Source organism: Malaya genurostris, chromosome 3 (assembly GCF_030247185.1).
Source record: "Malaya genurostris strain Urasoe2022 chromosome 3, Malgen_1.1, whole genome shotgun sequence".
NCBI classification, from domain to species: Eukaryota; Metazoa; Arthropoda; class Insecta; order Diptera; family Culicidae; genus Malaya; species Malaya genurostris.
The window spans coordinates 181,565,418-181,584,713 of record NC_080572.1 but is presented as its reverse complement, the minus strand read 5'-3'; the positions used below and the strand labels follow the sequence as shown (position 1 = coordinate 181,584,713).

At 38.7% G+C, this 19,296-nt stretch overlaps 2 protein-coding genes across 2 annotated transcripts; both read right to left on the bottom strand.

Moving 5' to 3' along the window:
* Positions 1 to 1,528: 1,528 nt before the first annotated feature.
* LOC131435372 (cuticle protein 16.5-like) lies at positions 1,529 to 2,795 on the bottom strand. The gene has a single exon (XM_058603185.1). The coding sequence runs from the start codon at positions 2,709 to 2,711 to the stop codon at positions 1,767 to 1,769; it is 945 nt and encodes a 314-aa protein (XP_058459168.1). The 5' UTR covers positions 2,712 to 2,795; the 3' UTR covers positions 1,529 to 1,766.
* Positions 2,796 to 13,033: 10,238 nt separating this feature from the next.
* On the bottom strand, positions 13,034 to 15,754 carry LOC131434125 (uncharacterized). Its single transcript, XM_058600769.1, has one exon. The coding sequence runs from the start codon at positions 15,752 to 15,754 to the stop codon at positions 13,034 to 13,036; it is 2,721 nt and encodes a 906-aa protein (XP_058456752.1).
* Between the last annotated feature and the right edge of the window lie 3,542 nt (positions 15,755 to 19,296).

Sequence of the window (19,296 nt, the reverse complement as noted above, 5' to 3'; positions counted from 1 at the left end):
ATAGTGACAATAACAATTCTGGTTTGATGATTTTTTGAAACAACCGACATTTGTTTGGAACAACCATATTCTTGTTTAATGCAAACATAGCAACTAAACTAATTGTTTAGTTGTTTTAAACATTTGGGCGTGTAGCAGGTGTTACTATGACGTTAGGACGATCGCAGCGGCCATGCTGTAGTAAAGGAAAGCAATGATCTAAAGACTGTACCAGAAAGTATGGACGCAACCAAAAACTGTTGCCATTTCGCAATGGTTCAGACTCTGTCAATTTTTATGGCTGCGTCCTGTTGTTTACACTCTTCTCTAACCACTTGTGCAGTTGTTTATTCGTTTTCATTAGTTCGTTTCGAAATGCGTGGACTTTCAGCAGAACAACGTCAAAAAATTGTGTACAAATGGTGCACATAACGCGGACTGTCACTGAGAAAGATAGCAAAAATGAAAGGAGTAAGTGAAAAAGCCGTGCGAAATGCAATCAGGAAGTTCGGTGAGGATAACACCTTTGAGGATAAACCGAAAACGGGTCGAAAAAAAGGTTTTGCTAACCCTCAGTTGAATAAACGTATACTGAAGGCGTTCGAGCAAAAGAAGGAGGTTTCAATTCGGGATGTGGCAAAAAAGTGGGCATTTTGAAGTCAAATGTTCTTCGTGCTAAAGAACGTTTGAATCTTCGAACCTATAAGAAGCAGAAACAATCAAAACGTAGTCGGAAACAAGAAGCATCGATCAGGCCGAGGGTTCGAAAGCTGTACAATACGATTCTTGCTGGGAATTTGAACTGCATAATCATGGACGACGAAACCTACGTGAAACTCGATTACAAATTCTTGCCGGGACCACAATATTATACGGTGCGAGATGGGCAAGTGTTAAACCAGTCCGAGACATCGAATGAAGTCGAAAAATTTGGTTGGAAAGCTATGTTCTGGCAAGCAATTTGTAGCTGCTGTAAGATTTCGAAACCCTTCATCACTACTGCTTCAATGAACAGCGAAATATACATCAAGGAATATTTACAAAAACGACTTCTACCCATGATTCGAAGCCACAAGGATCCTGATGTCTTCTGGCCAGATCTTGCTTCTTGCCACTACTCGAAATCAACGGTAGAATGGTATACTATCAAAAATGTCACTTTGGTCCCAAAAGACTTGAAACCACCAAATTGCCCAGAACTTCGACCAACTGAGGAATTTTGGGCATTAACGAAGGCACATCTTAGGACACATGTCTCGGCAGCCGAAACCATTCAACAGTTCGAAAAAGAGTGGAAAAAAGTGTCAAAACTTGTCGCCAAGAAGTCTGTACGGAATTTAATGAGGAACGTTCGCAAGAAGGTGCGCCAACTAGTCTACAATGGCTAAGTAGCAAATGTTGAGAATAATATTCTGTTGTTGTAGTCTAATATTATCAGGATATCGAATAAAATTTGAATATCTAACACTTGTGAATTATTTACAGCGAAATCAAAGTGCGTGCATACTTTCTGGGACAGTCTTTACAAGCATAATAAAAAACCGAACAATTCTACTTGACATTCATTCATATTATTTTTTTCCTTTTTTTATTTGCGTTCATCAGCACAGTGTCATCTTATGAGACGATAGGTAATAGTTATCACTCCACGTATAAGCTAGATTGCTGCGGTTATTTCGAAATTGTACATTTTTACAATGGTTCTGCACTTTTGTTTTCGGTGAGCTAGTTTGTGTAACTGGTAGTTCGTTGAGATGTATTTGAGACCGTCGTTGACCGAGCTAGTTTTACTGTAAGTTGCGAGCTTTGGCTTCGGCTACTGCTTGAAGATGTTCAGCTTTGGCTTGGGCAACTTCGGGAGTATCCTGAACTGGTTCTGGCACGGCAACTGGGGCAGAACGAGCGTTCACAAGCACTGGAGCGTAGTTGGCTGCAGCGTAGTAGGCCGGTGCATTGTAAGCGTAAGCGTATGATGCGGCCGGAACAGCGTAGGTCGTTACGGGGGCAGCACTATACTGAACAGCAGCAGTAGGGAAGCTAGGAGTGTAGGTCGAATATGCGAAGGAAGCTGGAGCTTTGATCTCAACGGCAGGTGCAGCGATTGGAGCGGCATATGTGCTGATGGCAATAGGTTGTGGTTTAAGGGATACAGTAGAGGTAGAGTAGGAAAATCTGGGAGCAGGAGCGAAGGCAACAGCAGGAACAGGAGCGCTGTAGGTGGTGATAGAAGCAATGGGGGCAGAGTTCACAACAACGGGGGCCTGTTCTGCGGCATCTGCCTCATCAGCAGCGAGATTACGCGCTTTCACCTGCTCAACCGCCGCCAAATGTTCAACCTTGGCTTGAGCGACTTCGGGAGTGTCCTGAACTGGTTCTGGGGCAGCACGAGTCTCGATGGGAGCAACTGGCAAATTGCTGGCTTCTGCACGGAATCCATTGACGGCATCAGCGGTATAACTAACGGTTTGCACTTTGTCGTCGGCATCCAGGAAAGTGTACGATCCACGAGTAACTCCATCCAGAGTCTTGGTCTCCGTCTTCGCCGACAGTCCTCCGCTATATCCATATGAGTATTGACCTAGTTCATCCTGAGCGTGAAATTGGCTGGTCACTTCCGCTGGGGCAGCGATGTATGTCGTAGCTGGGATGGTTGCGAATACAGGCTGCGCCAAAAACGGTGGGGCTGCGGTGGCAACGGCCAGGAGAGATGAGATCACGACAAACACTTTCATATTTGATAATGTTGGAAACTTTAGCGCTGCTGGTACACCAGTACTCGCTAATGCGGAGGATTGAACACGATTGATGCCTTAAGAATCGAATTACTGGACTATTTATACTTCGGTCCTGTTGATTCCATCCTACTCGTCAGGCATCCTTCGAAGCATCTATTTTCACGTCCATTACGTTCCTGCTTTTAGCATTCTTTTGTGGATATCAGTTTGAAGCAGTGAAAAAATTGAACTTGATACAATAAAAGTTGTCTCTTAATCGCAATTTTTTGTGCTAGTAGGTACTTCGCCTGGTCAGAACCAGCTTTTTTGATATTTGCTGGCTCATACGTGCTAAAGTGTACGGGAAGGAAGAAATAGGGTGGAATCACATCTCTTTTGTACTTCCCTTATTGGTAAACCGGTTGGAAACACCAGCTCACAAGCAAGTAGCTAAAAGCAACACGAAACAATGGGCAAATTAACATTTTGGTCCGGCTACAACAGCTTTGCTACATTTATCACTTATTATCCGCATCTATGCCATCTGTATTCCGGATTCTTTTTCAAGTTCAAGAATACCAAACTAGTTAATGGGCACTGTAAAGTATGTGCGAAAAGTCAAAGCCGATTATCAACCCCGCTACTACTTTACAGAACTAGTTCAGCTTTCGTGGAGGGACAATTGCCCTGCGTTTCTTCTGGCACATTCACTTTCGATAGCAGTCAATGATTCCTTATGGGTATGCGAGTATGCTCGAACTAGCTAACAAGCTTGGGAAGAAAACTAGCGGCTCGAATTTGCGCCTTGATCTGCGATAACAATGCTATGATGGATGATTATATTTTCCTTTTAGGCAATTCCAGTTTTTTTCGAGCTTCTGTGAGTTCCTTTTCATCAACACAAAATTCGACAGTTTTAAATTGTCGAATCAATTTGAAACGAAGTTAAATCGAAGTTGTATTTTCATGATACACGCAAGGGTGGGCTTCAAAGTTGTTAAAGTAAATTAATTTGCACAAATTTGGATATATTAGAGTATTAAACTACTTTATGTATTCTTACAACGGAAATGTATACCCAAATAGTGTTGACTTATAGATTTTAGTAGTATCATTGTTTTTATATTCGAGCTTCAAAGAATAATCTTCTTAGTTTTGAGAAATTGAGGTAAGTTTGAAAAATCATCTTTCATTCATAGAAAAATGTTAGTTGATTTAAATGGTACATCCATCTTTGATCTAGCGGTTTTTTTTTCTAAATTGAAGGAATATTTCTCCTTTTCCGGTTTGGTTTGTTTTTTTTTAGCAGGGAATTCGCAAAATCATCCAGAAAGAAATTATATGATTATCCTGTATTTTTATTTAAATATTCATAATTTGATTCTATTTGATAATGACTTGCTGAAAGAAACATAGTTATTGTAAAATGAAATTGTCTGTCACTTTTCCAATAGACCAGAACTGGTGAGCCGAGTTTTGCTTTTGGAATTTCTGTACTATTTTTTTTAAAAAGGTAATAGAATTGTAGGAAAAATCAACTCTTGATCGGAGCTCCGGAGACCCCTAGTGTTATATACCATTCGACTCAACTCGACGAGATCGGAAAACGTCTGTGTGTCTATATGTGTGTTTGCACTATCCGAATATTTTTTACCGCTCAATTTTCTCGGAGTTGGCTCAACCGAGCTTGAAATCAACTTATTTTAATCATATCATACGGCAATAATTTGAAATCGATATAATGAAATAACAAAATTAACCCCTTAACGCTCAAGGGAAATATGTTTCCCTTCTATAAAAATCGCTATAGATTCTTCAATTACTATTAAATCGATGTTTTTTTTAAATGAATGTTAAAGAAAACTTATTTCCAAGGCGACAAATGTGTTTCTGAACGAATAAGTGAAAAGATCTATCATTCTTTATTTCACTAAAAAAGTTTGTGTAAAATGAGGTATAGAAAATAGAACACATAATAAATGTGTTATGAGTAACGTGTGCGAGCACATGAAATCGTTTCGTAGAATGGAGGTGGAGGCGGCCAGTAGTGTTATCATGCGGTTTGGATGTTCAGTTTGAGTTGAAATGGTATCAACTTCCTATACTATTTAGTGATATCAGTGTACAATCCGCCTAGAACATCATCACAACGCAACGAGTTTCAATGGTGGTATTGGATTCGGGAGTTTCAATTTTATTGGTTTCGTAAACAAATATCAACAAGTCATAACAATAGAATATATCTACAAATTGGTTCATAACATAGCATAAATAACATAACATAACATAACATAACATAACATAATATAACATAACATAACATAACATAACATAACATAACATAACATAACATAACATAACATAACATAACATAACATAACATAACATAACATAACATAACATAACATAACATAACATAACATAACATAAAATAACATATCACATTAACCATTTAAGGATATTGACCACTATTTGCCACAGGATCTATTTTACAATGGGATCAGGGTCATTTCGCCGAAAGCCATTTCACCGAAAGGGTCATTTCGCCGATTACTGCAAATGTCTTAATATTATAATAGGAATTGATTTAAATTAAACACAAATGAATGATAATACCTTAACGCCGAGTTCGTGCTCGCATCTCATCCGCCACAGTCGACAATTGCTTACGGTCGAGACGATAGAAACAGAGACAATACAGTGTAGTGAACAATAGACTGTACGTGAAAGAGATGCAATTGCATTTGCTTCGGTTAATAACGGGGTGCACAGTGTTGATCATGACAATGTTAATTATAAAATCCCTGTGTACTTGGTGGACAATGCCATAGAAGTACGCGTGCATGACCTTCCCCCGCAGACCAGTGATGGGTTCGTTCGGGAAAGTATGTCGCAGTACGGTGAAGTTCTTTCCATCGAAAGGGAAGTCTGGCGGAATTTTTTTCCGGGTGTCCGTGGTACGTATGCAACTACGTAAAGCAATTCCATCTTATATCATTTGTGATCAAGACGGGATACATCCGTGTAAAACGCTAATTACGTATGAAAATCAACAGGTTTCATGTCAGTTTTGTGAACAACCTGCACACTACGGCAAACCTTGCACTGAAACTGCGAAAAGAACATCTTCAAACAAAAACAAGGACAACCGCCCAACAACGGAAACTAGTGAGCGCAGTACTCTTGTTGTACCATCAAACCAACCACACGGAACCACCCGCGATCCCATTTCAACCAGAATATTAGTTGATTTTCTGAATTCGATTGGTTAAAATTTGGTACAACTAATCGATTGTTGTTTTAACTAAACTGTCATTTTTGTTTTTCTATTAGCAGAAATGATGGTTGAAACAACTAATTCAACTGTTTGAAAAAAAAAAGCTGTCAATTAGTGAGGACCTTTCAATTTTAACAAATATTAGAGTTGAAATAACTGGTGTTGTTATTGAAACAAAATTCTGTTAGTTGAAAAATAAATCGGTTTTATTTGTTTGTTTGTTTTGAGATCAGTAAAGATCTAAATTCTAAAAAAAATACTTCTGATTCGATCGGAAATGATTGATGTAGAAAAACGTTTTAATCAGCAAATGTGCCCGGAGGGGCGAGTAAATTAGCGTAATTATTAAATTTACCTAAAATGATGCCTTCAAACGGTTGAAAAAAAGTTATGCACTGATAATTTTAGTCAATTTATATGAGCTTGGGTGCATCAACCGCTGGGAATTGGAATTTTGCGACGGCAATTCAAACGCGCCATTCAATCGCAGCGCGTTCTGTGTGTTTGAAACTCCTCCTGTTACTTTTATGATTTAAATTCATGTTAAAAAGCGTTTTATTGCTAATGTATGAACATCATATTCGGTATCAAACAGCTGGAAGTAAAACAGTCTGCTGGAAGTAAAACAGTCTGCTGGAAGTAAATAATGATCGAATTTGAAGCATAAAATTTTTGCGCATACCTGAAAGATTACGAGATGATCAATCATTTTTTTTTTTTTTTTTAATTTGTTTAAGGACCTTTTAAACTTTGTCATTCAGGTCCGTTGAATGTATAGATACAATTCATTTACGATATGTACAATTCAAATTTTCTCATAAAGATTAATTTCTTTAAAAAATTTTAAAACTGTGTTAGCTCTATCCTGGTCATCCGCTAGAGCTTCGCGCATGTTTGCTGCTAGTCCTAGTTCCGTTCGCTTTTCTGTGAGGGCTGCGCAGTTGACAATTACGTGTTTTACTGTTAAAATGTCATTGCACAGTTGACATCGGGGTGCTTCGGTTCTGTCCAGTAGGTGGCTATGTGAGAAAAGTGTGTGTCCTATGCGCAATCTCGACAATTTGACGCATTCTTGTCTGTTTCCTCCTATTGCCTTAGTGAAAGGTATAATGGTGTTTGTAATTTCGCGTAGTTTGTTGTTTGTTTCCAGGCTCCAATCGTGCTGCCATCTCCAGCGTATCCGATTTTTTATGACCGTTTTGAATTCTTTTACGTCAATTGATTTATTGTCCATGTTTGGAGATTTCAGGGCTTGTTTCGCTTCTCGATCTGCCTTTTCATTTCCGGTGATACCAATATGACTTGGTACCCAGCATACGATCACTTCTGTGCCTTTTTGCCTAGCTTGAGCATACAGTGCTTGGACATTGTCTTTCCACCTGCTGTTAATTTTCCACTTTTCGAGCGCTGAGAGTACACTCATCGAATCTGTGCATATGAGGTATGCTCCTATTCTTGGGCTGTTCACCACCCAAGATAGTGCGTCCATGACTGCCAGACTCTCAGCTGTATATATGCTACAGTTATTGTTTATCCTTTTCCGAATTATTAGATCTGCTGATACTACACTGTAACCACATCGGTCTTCGTCTTTGGATCCATCTGTATAAATGCATTGGTGTATGGGGTACTTGGTTCTTTTTAATCTTTTGAACTGTGAACGTAGTTCTGGCAGATTGGCTGTTTGCTGCTTAATTGAAAGAAGGCTATTGTCCGTCGGTATCTTCGACCTAGTCCAGGGTGGAGTACTTGGGTACGTGAAGGTTTCTAGTTCCGGTAGATCTAGCTGAAGTGTGTGTAAAGTTTGCTTTCCTCTGGTTGTGGTGGAGTTCACTTCTTTCGTCGTGCGTGTTTCTGTTCCCCAGAGCTCTCCGCTATCGTTTTCATCGTCACTGGAGGGGAAGCTTTCTTCACTCAAAGTCGTGTTACCCTCGTTAAGATTATCAATACTACCGTCGTCTTTAGCAGCTCGGCGCGCTGTGAACATAGCCGTTCTTTGTTCGAGGAGGGTTCGCATATTTGGTATTCCGGTTTCGGCTTGCAAACTGCTGACTGGACTTGTTAGCCGCACTTGTGGGTTCTTCCGCGAAGGAAAGAAGAAACACCACGCTAACTGTTAGAATTTTGGGCGCCCTTTCAGATAGTGGATTTAGACGTTTGCTTAAGAGATACTACGTTCAGTATTCTAGTCGCAAGTACAAAATTGCACACTGAAGACGCTTTCGGATCGTGCGGTTGTTTTCGGATAATAACACTGACACCGTGATTTAGACTTAGACTGACGTTTATTAAAACAAAAATAGAATTTATATACAAATGAAATTAATCTAGTACTTCTAAAATGAGACAGAAACTTGAATCAGATAGACGTTTTTACATATACATCCATATTTCGGCTCTACCGAACATCGTGATCAAGTGCATTATCGTGTTCCTTTTCTAGCCTTCGATGGTACCTAGCCTTCGACCGAGCTAGTTCGGTCGGCCCTTATCTTTCTTTTTGGGTCTGAGCTGAGCAATAAAAAAGTATCAGATACCGAGTCCAAACGGCGTGTCGGCTCATACAAAGTTTCATCCCTTGAAGAGGGATGAAACAAACAATTCATGTTTATTCAGGATAAGGTCGGATAAGGTTATAAACAAAGTTAAGTTTGGTCTGTGTTTATGACTCAAAGGTCTGCTCATTTAGTTTATGACCTTGTTTGTTCTATGTGTGTGGTGCATACTTTATTTGTTGTACAGTTCTGCATTTTGAGTCTGAAACTGATTTTTCGTGTCTTGTAAACTAAAGAAATGTACCCGAATTGAATGAAATAGATTCTGATGAATTAATCGTAACGATCGTCATCGTTATATCCCGATCCTCGTAAATCTATCTGATTTACCTAATTTATGTAACTCTTTAATTTCGTGTTGGTGGACCTGAGGGTCGTATAGTTGACTGAGAATTCGACATCTCTATGTCTGGGTTTCTAATAGTGCGATTTCTATTTTTGAACAATTTTTTTCCAAATCCGAATTTTTGAATAATTATTCCAATAATTGTACATGTGCTTATTACAGATACTATTAAAAGTATCTTACTATGTTCAGATTGATTGTAGTCTTCAGGTTCAGGATCATCATAATCTTTAGAGAAATCTAGCTTTGGTAATCGAGATCCATTATTTCTTAATTTTTTATGTTCTGAATTTGTTTGATTTATAGATTCAAATAAATCTTCGAAATTTGATTTTGGTTTAAAGAACGTAAGCAATTTTTTGCTGACTCCTGTTATGCTAGCATACATTACTGATTCTTTACTCTGGATTCTACAGTCAGAATCCATCGTGACCATTGCTGCCTCGAACGGCGGAGAAAGTACTGAGTTTTTACAGTGAATTATAATTTGCTTAGAATTATCGGTATAATATAAAATTGAGTTTGGCTCTGATAATCGTATTAATTGAGAATACGGAACTTTCAAATAGGTTTGTTTACATTTTTTATCTGATTGCGTATGTGTAAGCATCGCCGATATACAATCCGGAGAGCTTTTTACTTCGACATGAGATGATAAGAAATAACTCTCGTTTAATTTCGAGGCCGTTGCAAAATCATAAAAGTATTCTCCTTTTTTGTTGATTGAAATAATTGGTTTTTCAATATCAATAATGCTATGATTCTGTGAGTGAGGTACTGCAATAATTCTAAATGTTTCAAACTCCTCTCGATTAATAATCAAGCTTTTCATAGATACGACAATGTGATCGTTAATTATTTTCACTTGAAATGTTATTGCATCCTTATGATTTAAAACAACTAGATCATTTTGTAATGACTTACTAATATTTAATTGTATGTCGCTAACTTCCTTTTCTGACAAAGGACGTGTTTTCAATTTCCTATGTTTCAGTACAATATCATCAATCATTTCCCTGGCTAATATAACTGATTCTACTAATTCTAGTTGGAATTGAAGTCTATCCATTGTGTCTCCTCTGGCTTCCATCTCTGCAACAGTGAAATTCAGATTCGATAGCTTCGCCTGTAGCTGAGTTGCAATCGCCATGGTTTTTTCCCTAGTTTTCTCGACCGACTCCGATATACGATGGATTTTCTGATCTTCGTGCACTTGCATTGCATGAATTTCATCTTCTATATCGTTGCCTCCGAATACTAAATCCTTGAGAAAGCCTAAAATTCCCTTACTGCGTCTTGATCGACTTCCTCGTTGTATCTCCATTATTGCCTCGCTGCAATAGTAATCCAAAGAAGACATAAGCTGCCGATAATGTCTCGTCTTTAGATGTTTTTCAGCTGCTTCAAATGATTTTCGTACCGAAGCGTGTACCAAGTTGATTGTCTCGATGTCCTCTGGTACTGATATATTTGTATATATATATTCGTCGTCCACTCTCCTCTTCTTATTAGCGTTGTACCAAGATGGTCGAATATAAGTCCTTCTTGGTCAACAGGACGTATTTTTAAACTATCGACCATCGATAGTATAGTTGTGGTTGCCAGTATCGTACTAGCCAAGATGTTTGGTTTCCACCAATTACCGGGATTAATTTTCCTTCTCTTGTTTACGGCTGCAGTTGGTTCGATTCTTCGTCGTTTTATTTCTTCCATATTGACTTTTTCATGTTTTCCCCAGTTAGGAAAACTGAGATCGACGCTCCTATTTATTTTCGACGACGATGTTGATTTCTGCGTGTCTGGCGGTAGTTCTTCGATAATCATCACGTGATCCTTGTTCATTTCCTTGTTCGTATAAATTTCAGGTGTATCTTGAATATCGATGACAGCTATTTTAACCGCTGGTCGCGTATATGTTTTCCCATCCGAGGTTCTAATTTCGGCTGATCTTACTTGACCATCTTTGGCAGTATGAACCTGAATTATTCGCCCCTTTATCCAATTTGAATGTATTTTATCGTCCTCAGCTATTGCAACGATGTCGTTCACTGCAATAGGCTCTATTTTATCGTTCCATTTGGACCTCTTACGAAGTGTGGGTAGATAACGCTTTATCCAGTATCCCCAAAACATTTCTGATCTGTGCTGAATCTTTTTCCAGATCTGTGAATCAACTATCTTAGCATTCGAGTCATATGGTGGAATGTAATTATTCGCTCTACCGATCAAGAAATGATTAGGTGTTAAAACAACATCCATTAAATTACATGCCTTGTCGATTAAAGGTCGAGCATTAAGGATACCTTGTGCTTGCTTAAAGGATGATCTAAGTTCTTCGGGCGATGGCTTTCTAGGTCCTGAAGGGTTTATCATTATATTGAGTGCTGATTTTATGATTCTGATCAGCCTTTCCCATACTCCTCCGAAATGGGGGGCAGAAGGTGGATTAAAATGCCATGAAATGTTCATTTTCGCTGCCATACTAGAACCCATTTTTTTTATTGATGTCGGTTACTAATTTTTTCATTTCGTTGTCGGCTCCTACGAAGTTAGTACCATTATCGCTATAGAGATCGGTGATTTGACCAACTTGTGCCTGAAAATCTCTCAGGCATTTAATAAATGAGTCAGTATCCAATCGGTCTGCCATTTCTATTTGGCATCCTCTCGTTTTCATACATGTGAAAATTACTCCCCATCGCTTCTCAATTGATCTCCTTACTACTACTTCAAATGGGCCGAAGTAGTCAACGCCGGTGTGTAGAAAGGGAAAACAATCAGGTTCGGTTCTAGCCGCTGGTAATGGTGCCATTAGTGGATTTTTTGGTTTAACTTCGAGGATTTTGCATCTCGAACAGGCCGCTTTCACTGTTTTTAAAACTCCACTTATGTTGTTTATGTGATAGTGTTGTTCTAATGCCGCTATAGTTACCCCGATATTAGTATGAAGGAATTTTTCGCGAAAATGCTTTACAATTAATCGTGTAATATGATGTTTCGGTGGTAAAATAATAGGTATTTTCATATTACCGGGTATACTTGTCTCGTTATTCAACCTGCTGTTGGATCTCATGACTCCATGATCATCCAAGAAAGGCGTTAGCTTAGTTAGTGGACTCAACTTAACTAAGTGATTATATTTTACCAATTCACTCATTTCCTGTGGGTACATTTCCCACTGAGCTTTTCTATACAGGACATTTTCAATTTCCTTCCTTAATCCGTAGGGTATTCCCGGTTGAATTTCCATTCTATTTTTACTGGTATACCACTGAGCAAATTTTCTTAGAATAGCCAAACTTCGTACTAATTTCCACCAATCTGAAAATTTGGCTTCTTGAACGATAGAAAAATCTTGTTTGTTGTGAGTGAATACATATTCCTTCATTTCTTCTGTAGTTTCAAACTTGGGCTGACTATCTGTCCGAGGTATTAACTTGACTATCTTCTCCAGGTCAGGAGTGTACCATTTGGAATTACCCTTATTTATTTTTGTTGCTTCATCAGCAGGATTCAATTCCGTTGGAATCCAATTCCATTGATCCATAGTCGTACTATCTAATATTTCTCCCACTCGGTTAGCGATGAATTGTTTATACTTTCGGTGATCGCTTTTGATCCAAGCTAACACCGTTCTTGAGTCTGGCCATAAGAATTTCTTTGATATTTTAAGCCGAAGTTCATTTACTACTGTTTCTAGTAGCCTTGTCCCAAGGACCGCAGCTTGTAACTCTAGTCTCGGGATCGAAAGTACCTTTATAGGGGCAACATTCGCCTTTGCTGCTATTAGTTTGAATGAGTCTCCTATATTCAAGTAGATTGTAGCAGCGAATGCTTCTTCAGATGCATCGACAAACATGTGTATATTTAACGGTGATAATTGATCGTTAGTTATACACCTTGGAATTGTTATGTTTTCGATTTGTTTAATTGATTCGATCCATTCTTTCCATTGGTTATACATATTTTCGGGTATCTCTGCATCCCAGTTTTCAGTAGCCTTATGTAGCTCTCGTAATAGTATTTTTCCCCGAATGGTAATGTTCGCCACTAATCCTAAGGGGTCATATACACTCATAACGAATGACGCGACTTCCCTTTTTGTTGGCCTTCTGTGATAATAAAGAATGTCTTTCGATAAACTGGATAGATTAAGACGATATCAGAGTTCGTCACGTTGAGGATTCCAATATACGCCGAGCACCTTCTCGTACTCATTGTTTTTTCCCTCGAGTATCTTGACACCACTGTGAAGGCGTCGTTCCTCTGGAATGGCGTTAGTGCAAATTGTAGAGTTAGAAACGAATCCTCGAATGTAGAAGCTAGCGTTGTCATGTATTTCGATTACTTGCTTTGTTCTTTGAATAGCTTCCTCGTCATTATCAAAACTATCCAAATAGTCATCCACGTAGTGCTGTTTCACTATCGCCTTTGAAGCCTCCGGGTATTTTTCAGCGAATAGCTCGGCATTATAATTTTTTACTGCTTGAGCACACGCAGGCGAGCAAGTGGAACCAAACGTCATCACTTGCATCACATATATGTCGGGGTCTGCATCAGAATTACAACTTCTCCATAAGAACCGTTGAGCATGTTGATCCTCTTTCCTAATTTTCACCTGGTGGAACATTTCCTTTATGTCCCCGGATATGGCGATTGAGCCTTCTCTGAATCGAATAAGTACCCCGAACAATGATGTAGTCGAATCGGGACCTGATAACAACGCAGCATTGAACGATATATCTTTTACCTTAGCTGCAGCATCGAATACTAATCTCGGTTTTGGTTTATTTTTTCCTTGAACAATGAAATGAGGTAAATAATATGTTCTTGCTTCTGGTTCCTTCAGTTCTTCTGATGTTAATTTCCTTATATATCCTTTCTCCTCGTAATCATTAAGCGTCTGGATTGCCCATTTCTTTAATTCGATGTTTTTATTTAAACCCTTTTCCATTGTTCTCAATCTATTCATAGCATTGTTGTAGCTATCCGGGAACTGGAATTGATCGTCTTTCCACAACAGCCCGATTTCGAAACGTCCGTTTACATATTTCATCGTGCTTTTGATTATCTGTTTAGCACGCTCGTCTGATTTAGATTCTGGTAGTTCAGCAACTGTTTTCACGCCAAAATTTTCTGTGGTGAAGTAATCATGCATCATACGATGCAAATCGTTGTCCTCCCTATGAATCATAATCTGTCCGCATTCTACGGTTCCACTGATGTTACCGTAAATTAGCCATCCTAATTTGGTTTTAATACCTGTTGGCTCACCTTCCTTCCCGATGCGTCTATCGACGGGATCTATTAGGTGGGTGTGATTTAGCCCAATCAGTATTTTCGGCTGAACATCACTATACCTCTTTACAGGCAAATTTCTTAAATGTTTATACCGATTTTTTATCAACTCGGTATCTAATGATTGAGTAGGAAGTTGTAGATTCTTAACTGTCCTAACTCCTTTCAGCGCGTAGAATTTTTTTCCTTCTCCATTTATCCACAAATGGACGCGCCTACTATTATGTTCGTCTCTAGACACATTTTGAGTCCATTTTAGCCTCAACGGATCGATCATGCCTTTGAGCTGAAGTTTATCTGCAACTTGCTCATCTATTAGCGTCAATGAAGATCCTGCGTCCAAAAACGCAAATGTATCCAAGCTTTGTTCGCCATTTTTCAGCGTAACTGGTATTACTTGATAATAGATATTTGATTTCGAATCCATATGGTGGTTGGAGGATTCTACCTTTCTCGGTTGCTCTGCTTTCTGATTCTGTCTCATATTATCGTCGTGAATCAGAGGATGATGAGTTCTATTACACCTATTTATACCGCATCTCTTCTGTTGTTTGCAATTCCGCAGTATATGTCCAGAAGATTTAAGACAGCTAAGACACATGTGCTGCTTATACACGAACTGGATCCTTTCCGAAACATCAAGTCTCTTAAACTTTCCACAGTTCGGCAATGAATGGGTTTCTTTGCAGAAGCTACATTCTGGGTTAATTTTCTCGTGTACATTTACCCGAGATCTTTTTTCATTCGGATGAAAATTTGCATTCATCATCCTGGTTGTTGCAGCATGTGGCTTCAGCCATTTACTTAGGTCCCTTAGCGTGGGGGTCCTGGTATTAGATTGAAGTGTTTCTGTCCACTTCACCTGTACTGCATATGGCAGTTTCATGATAATATCGGCGATCAACCTATGATCTTGTAGGTACGCCTCTTTTTGTATCACCTCTATGTTCGCTACCAAATTTTCAAGAGCATCCGCCAGCTCTATGATAGCTGTTCTACTTTCCTTCTTTACTCGGAATATATCCGAAAGTAGCTCTTTGTAAACAAATTCCGGCCTACCAAAGTTGTCTTCTAGACGTTCTATAATCTTTGGTACATTCTCGGAATTGAGCATCAATTGTTGTACGCATCTTGCTGCGTATCCTTCCAATACATTTTGAAGACGAGTTAAATTCTCCAAATTCGTGAAAGCTCCAGCTTCTGTGGTGCTGTCGTATATTTGTTTGAATTTCGGCCATTCCTTGGCCGAACCGCTAAATTTCGGCAATGTCATTAGTGACTGCCTTTTTAAATAGATGATCCAATTATCATCTGACCGAAACTGGTTACTTGAACCAGATTCTTGTTTCGGTACCCTTGAGTCCAGTCGAAGTTGGTCGAGCTCCATAAGGTTCTCCTCGATTAATCTACATTTAATGCAGGCCCATCTTTCATTAGCTGCCGGAATGACTGTGACTTTCGCACATACATTGTGGAACCACCTGTCACAATCATCACATTGAATCATATTATCCTTGGAGTTCTTCTCCGTGCACAATCTGCAATCTCCATTGAGATTGGTGATGAATTGAATGCCGGTAGCCATTTTGTGATTTTCTCTTACTTCCAATAAAATGCGCTGCTGGTTCTGAGTTACTATACTCGCCGTTGATGATGCTGGGCTTCTAATTTGTTGTCCAGTTCTTTACTACGATAGTACGCTGATGGCTGCTGCTGTTTGCGATACCGATAGTTTTCCGAATTAGAACGCGCTGCACGATCTTAAGGCGCCGTGCACACCACACTTTTAACCAAAGAAAAAAGGCGTCCAAGAGTATCTAACTCCTCTCTGGAGCCACCAAATGTTAGCCGCACTTGTGGGTTCTTCCGCGAAGGAAAGAAGAAACACCACGCTAACTGTTAGAATTTTGGGCGCCCTTTCAGATAGTGGATTTAGACGTTTGCTTAAGAGATACTACGTTCAGTATTCTAGTCGCAAGTACAAAATTGCACACTGAAGACGCTTTCGGATCGTGCGGTTGTTTTCGGATAATTACACTGACACCGTGATTTAGACTTAGACTGACGTTTATTAAAACAAAAATAGAATTTATATACAAATGAAATTAATCTAGTACTTCTAAAATGAGACAGAAACTTGAATCAGATAGACGTTTTTACATATACATCCATATTTCGGCTCTACCGAACATCGTGATCAAGTGCATTATCGTGTTCCTTTTCTAGCCTTCGATGGTACCTAGCCTTCGACCGAGCTAGTTCGGTCGGCCCTTATCTTTCTTTTTGGGTCTGAGCTGAGCAATAAAAAAGTATCAGATACCGAGTCCAAACGGCGTGTCGGCTCATACAAAGTTTCATCCCTTGAAGAGGGATGAAACAAACAATTCATGTTTATTCAGGATAAGGTCGGATAAGGTTATAAACAAAGTTAAGTTTGGTCTGTGTTTATGACTCAAAGGTCTGCTCATTTAGTTTATGACCTTGTTTGTTCTATGTGTGTGGTGCATACTTTATTTGTTGTACAGTTCTGCATTTTGAGTCTGAAACTGATTTTTCGTGTCTTGTAAACTAAAGAAATGTACCCGAATTGAATGAAATAGATTCTGATGAATTAATCGTAACGATCGTCATCGTTATAGGACTTGTGTGGAATGCTCCTATAGATCAATCATTAACATTTTCTAATTTGTCACCAAATCTTTTTCATCTAAAACAAGGTTAACTTTATCACAACACCGCTGTTAGATAAACACTTGTTATGGAATCATAAATTTCTCAAATCAAATGAACACAATTTTACCAAACGCTTTAACCATCGATGTTGTTTTCATTGACGTTTTGAAGATTTCAACTAAAAAAGTTGTTAATTTTGCATTGCGGTTATTGTTTTGCTTTCAACTATCTCCGGCATTTGACAGCATTCAAAACAACATATTTTCAACTACTTGAATAAATGCAAACCAAAAACCATTTTGGTTGAATCAAAAGAAAATTAGTTAAATCAACTATCGCAAAAATCAAAAACTGCGATATCGCAATTTTATGATCGAAGGGTTCTCCGTGCAGCAACTGCAATTAATGCACAACAAGGCGCGTCTACAGCAACTAACAACCAACTCAAGAATGCGAATTAGAAGGAAAACGAAGAAAAAACGGAAACCAACAACGATACCACCGATGCGACAATGGAGGACGACACGAGCCACGGACAAAGTGCCTTTCAATCATCGCAAGATAAAAATGGAAGCTCATCTCCCCCTAGAAAAAGGGTGACAACGAGATCCAACGGTAAAAAGAAAATATTTTATCTAATAAAAACATGGCTCATTCGGCCACGTAAAGCTTGTACGCAAATTGGCCTGGATAAAAAAATTTTATATAAAAAAATACCTTAACGCCCGTTTTGTTGACCTACAATTGTACTTCTGGAACAAATTTTGATTCTTTTACTCTTGAATAAAGATTGATCCATGAACTTCAGAGCGGAGTTCCCAAGGAAACTAGTTGAGTATTAACCACTAAGCATCAAAGCAATTGCATAAGTTTATCTACCAAGCAAATGTATTTGGTATTTTCCATTTACTAAGTGAAAAAATATCTAATGCGATCGATTTGTTTCGTGTGCTCTCCGACCTCGCTACCGCTCGTTCGGATCTAACTAAACCAAAGAAACCTAGCTTTGAGTAGACCGGGCAATCGAGGGCAATGGCTTTCGGCGAAATGACCCGCTCCCTTTACAATGAATCAAAGTATGTTTAATTGTCATGCAAGATGATGCACCAGGCCAAACAGGGTGGATCCTTCGTACTTCGTTGTTAATGACAAAAGACGCTTTTACTCATACGGTTCAAATGTTACAGAAGATTTTCGGAGTGTTATTTCTATCAAATACACCCTTTAACTCTGTCTAACTTTTACGTTTCGTCTCAGACTCATCAGTGCAATAGCAGATTATGTTGGACTGCTAATGCCACTTCGCGGATCAATATAAGCAAACTTATATTTGCACCGAAGTGCAATATCTTTCCTGACGTGCCAGAAGAGCGAAGCAAATTGACTGCATACAATAAATTCGCGTCGATTCGCACCAATGCACAACATCACTAATAATCCAAAATTATAGAAGCTACAAGAAAACAACATCCCGCATAACGATTGGCATCTGATAACAACATTGAGATAAGCAACAACAAAGCAATGGACAAAGATGCGAGTAACGAACAAATCTCTCTTCAGTTGCAATGAAAACTTTGTTAATTCAATTAGTTTAGTTTGTAAAAGGATACTGCTCTGTATAGTTGAATAAAAGAAATACTGCAGAGTTCTAATTACAAAATCATTTGATATCGTCAACCACGGTTTAAACTACACTCACACTTATTGACAAGAGTTATGAAACCATTGCACAGAGGATTAAAAAAAATTGGTTTCGATGAATGACGAACACTTCTTGAAATATTTCGTATCATCACTCAGTACGTTAACTTTAGCGGCCACTTTATTACATCATTCAATCTTTTTTCAGTCTGCGCTTAACTATTTCCAAATATTCCTTAGTCGGCGAACTTGATAGTGGTTGGGTGGGTTGAACTCATTTTCGATGATATCCATCCGGTTGTCATGGTACCACTAAGTTGTTAGTTACCACATCTAGGCAAACTCTTGGTGTGCTTCGATGGAACGTAGAATACTTTTCTATGTCGCTTTCGCTTAATGCCAAACCTAACACAGTTTCCACCCTAACCGTTTGTTTGAAGCCAGCTTTGAACCTAGTTTCAACGTTGTTGAACTGAAAATCGAGTCAGTTTCGAACCTACTTTTTATATCAGGTGCGAACCCAACACAGTTTTGTGAAAAGTGTTTGTTTGGTGAAATTACCCTGGGTCAGTTTCAGTTTTATAAAGCGAGAACGATATTAGACACCCTTCGTTTTAATGCTTCGAGTTCATAGTTTCGCCTTTAACGAAAACTTAATTTCTCATCTGCAAATTGCTTTTCGGATCAGAATTTTTTAAAGAACGGGAAAAATGATTAATGATGATGATACAAATTTCCGCACTAATTGATTCAACAACCAGTGAAATTAAATATTTAGATATAAGATTAAGAACTTAAGACATCTGTATA

Bases quoted from the DNA above. Each gene is read 5' to 3' on its own strand.
- LOC131435372 (XM_058603185.1), bottom strand. From the start codon at position 2,711: ATGAAAGTGTTTGTCGTGATCTCATCTCTCCTGGCCGTTGCCACCGCA.
- LOC131434125 (XM_058600769.1), bottom strand. From the start codon at position 15,754: ATGGCTACCGGCATTCAATTCATCACCAATCTCAATGGAGATTGCAGA.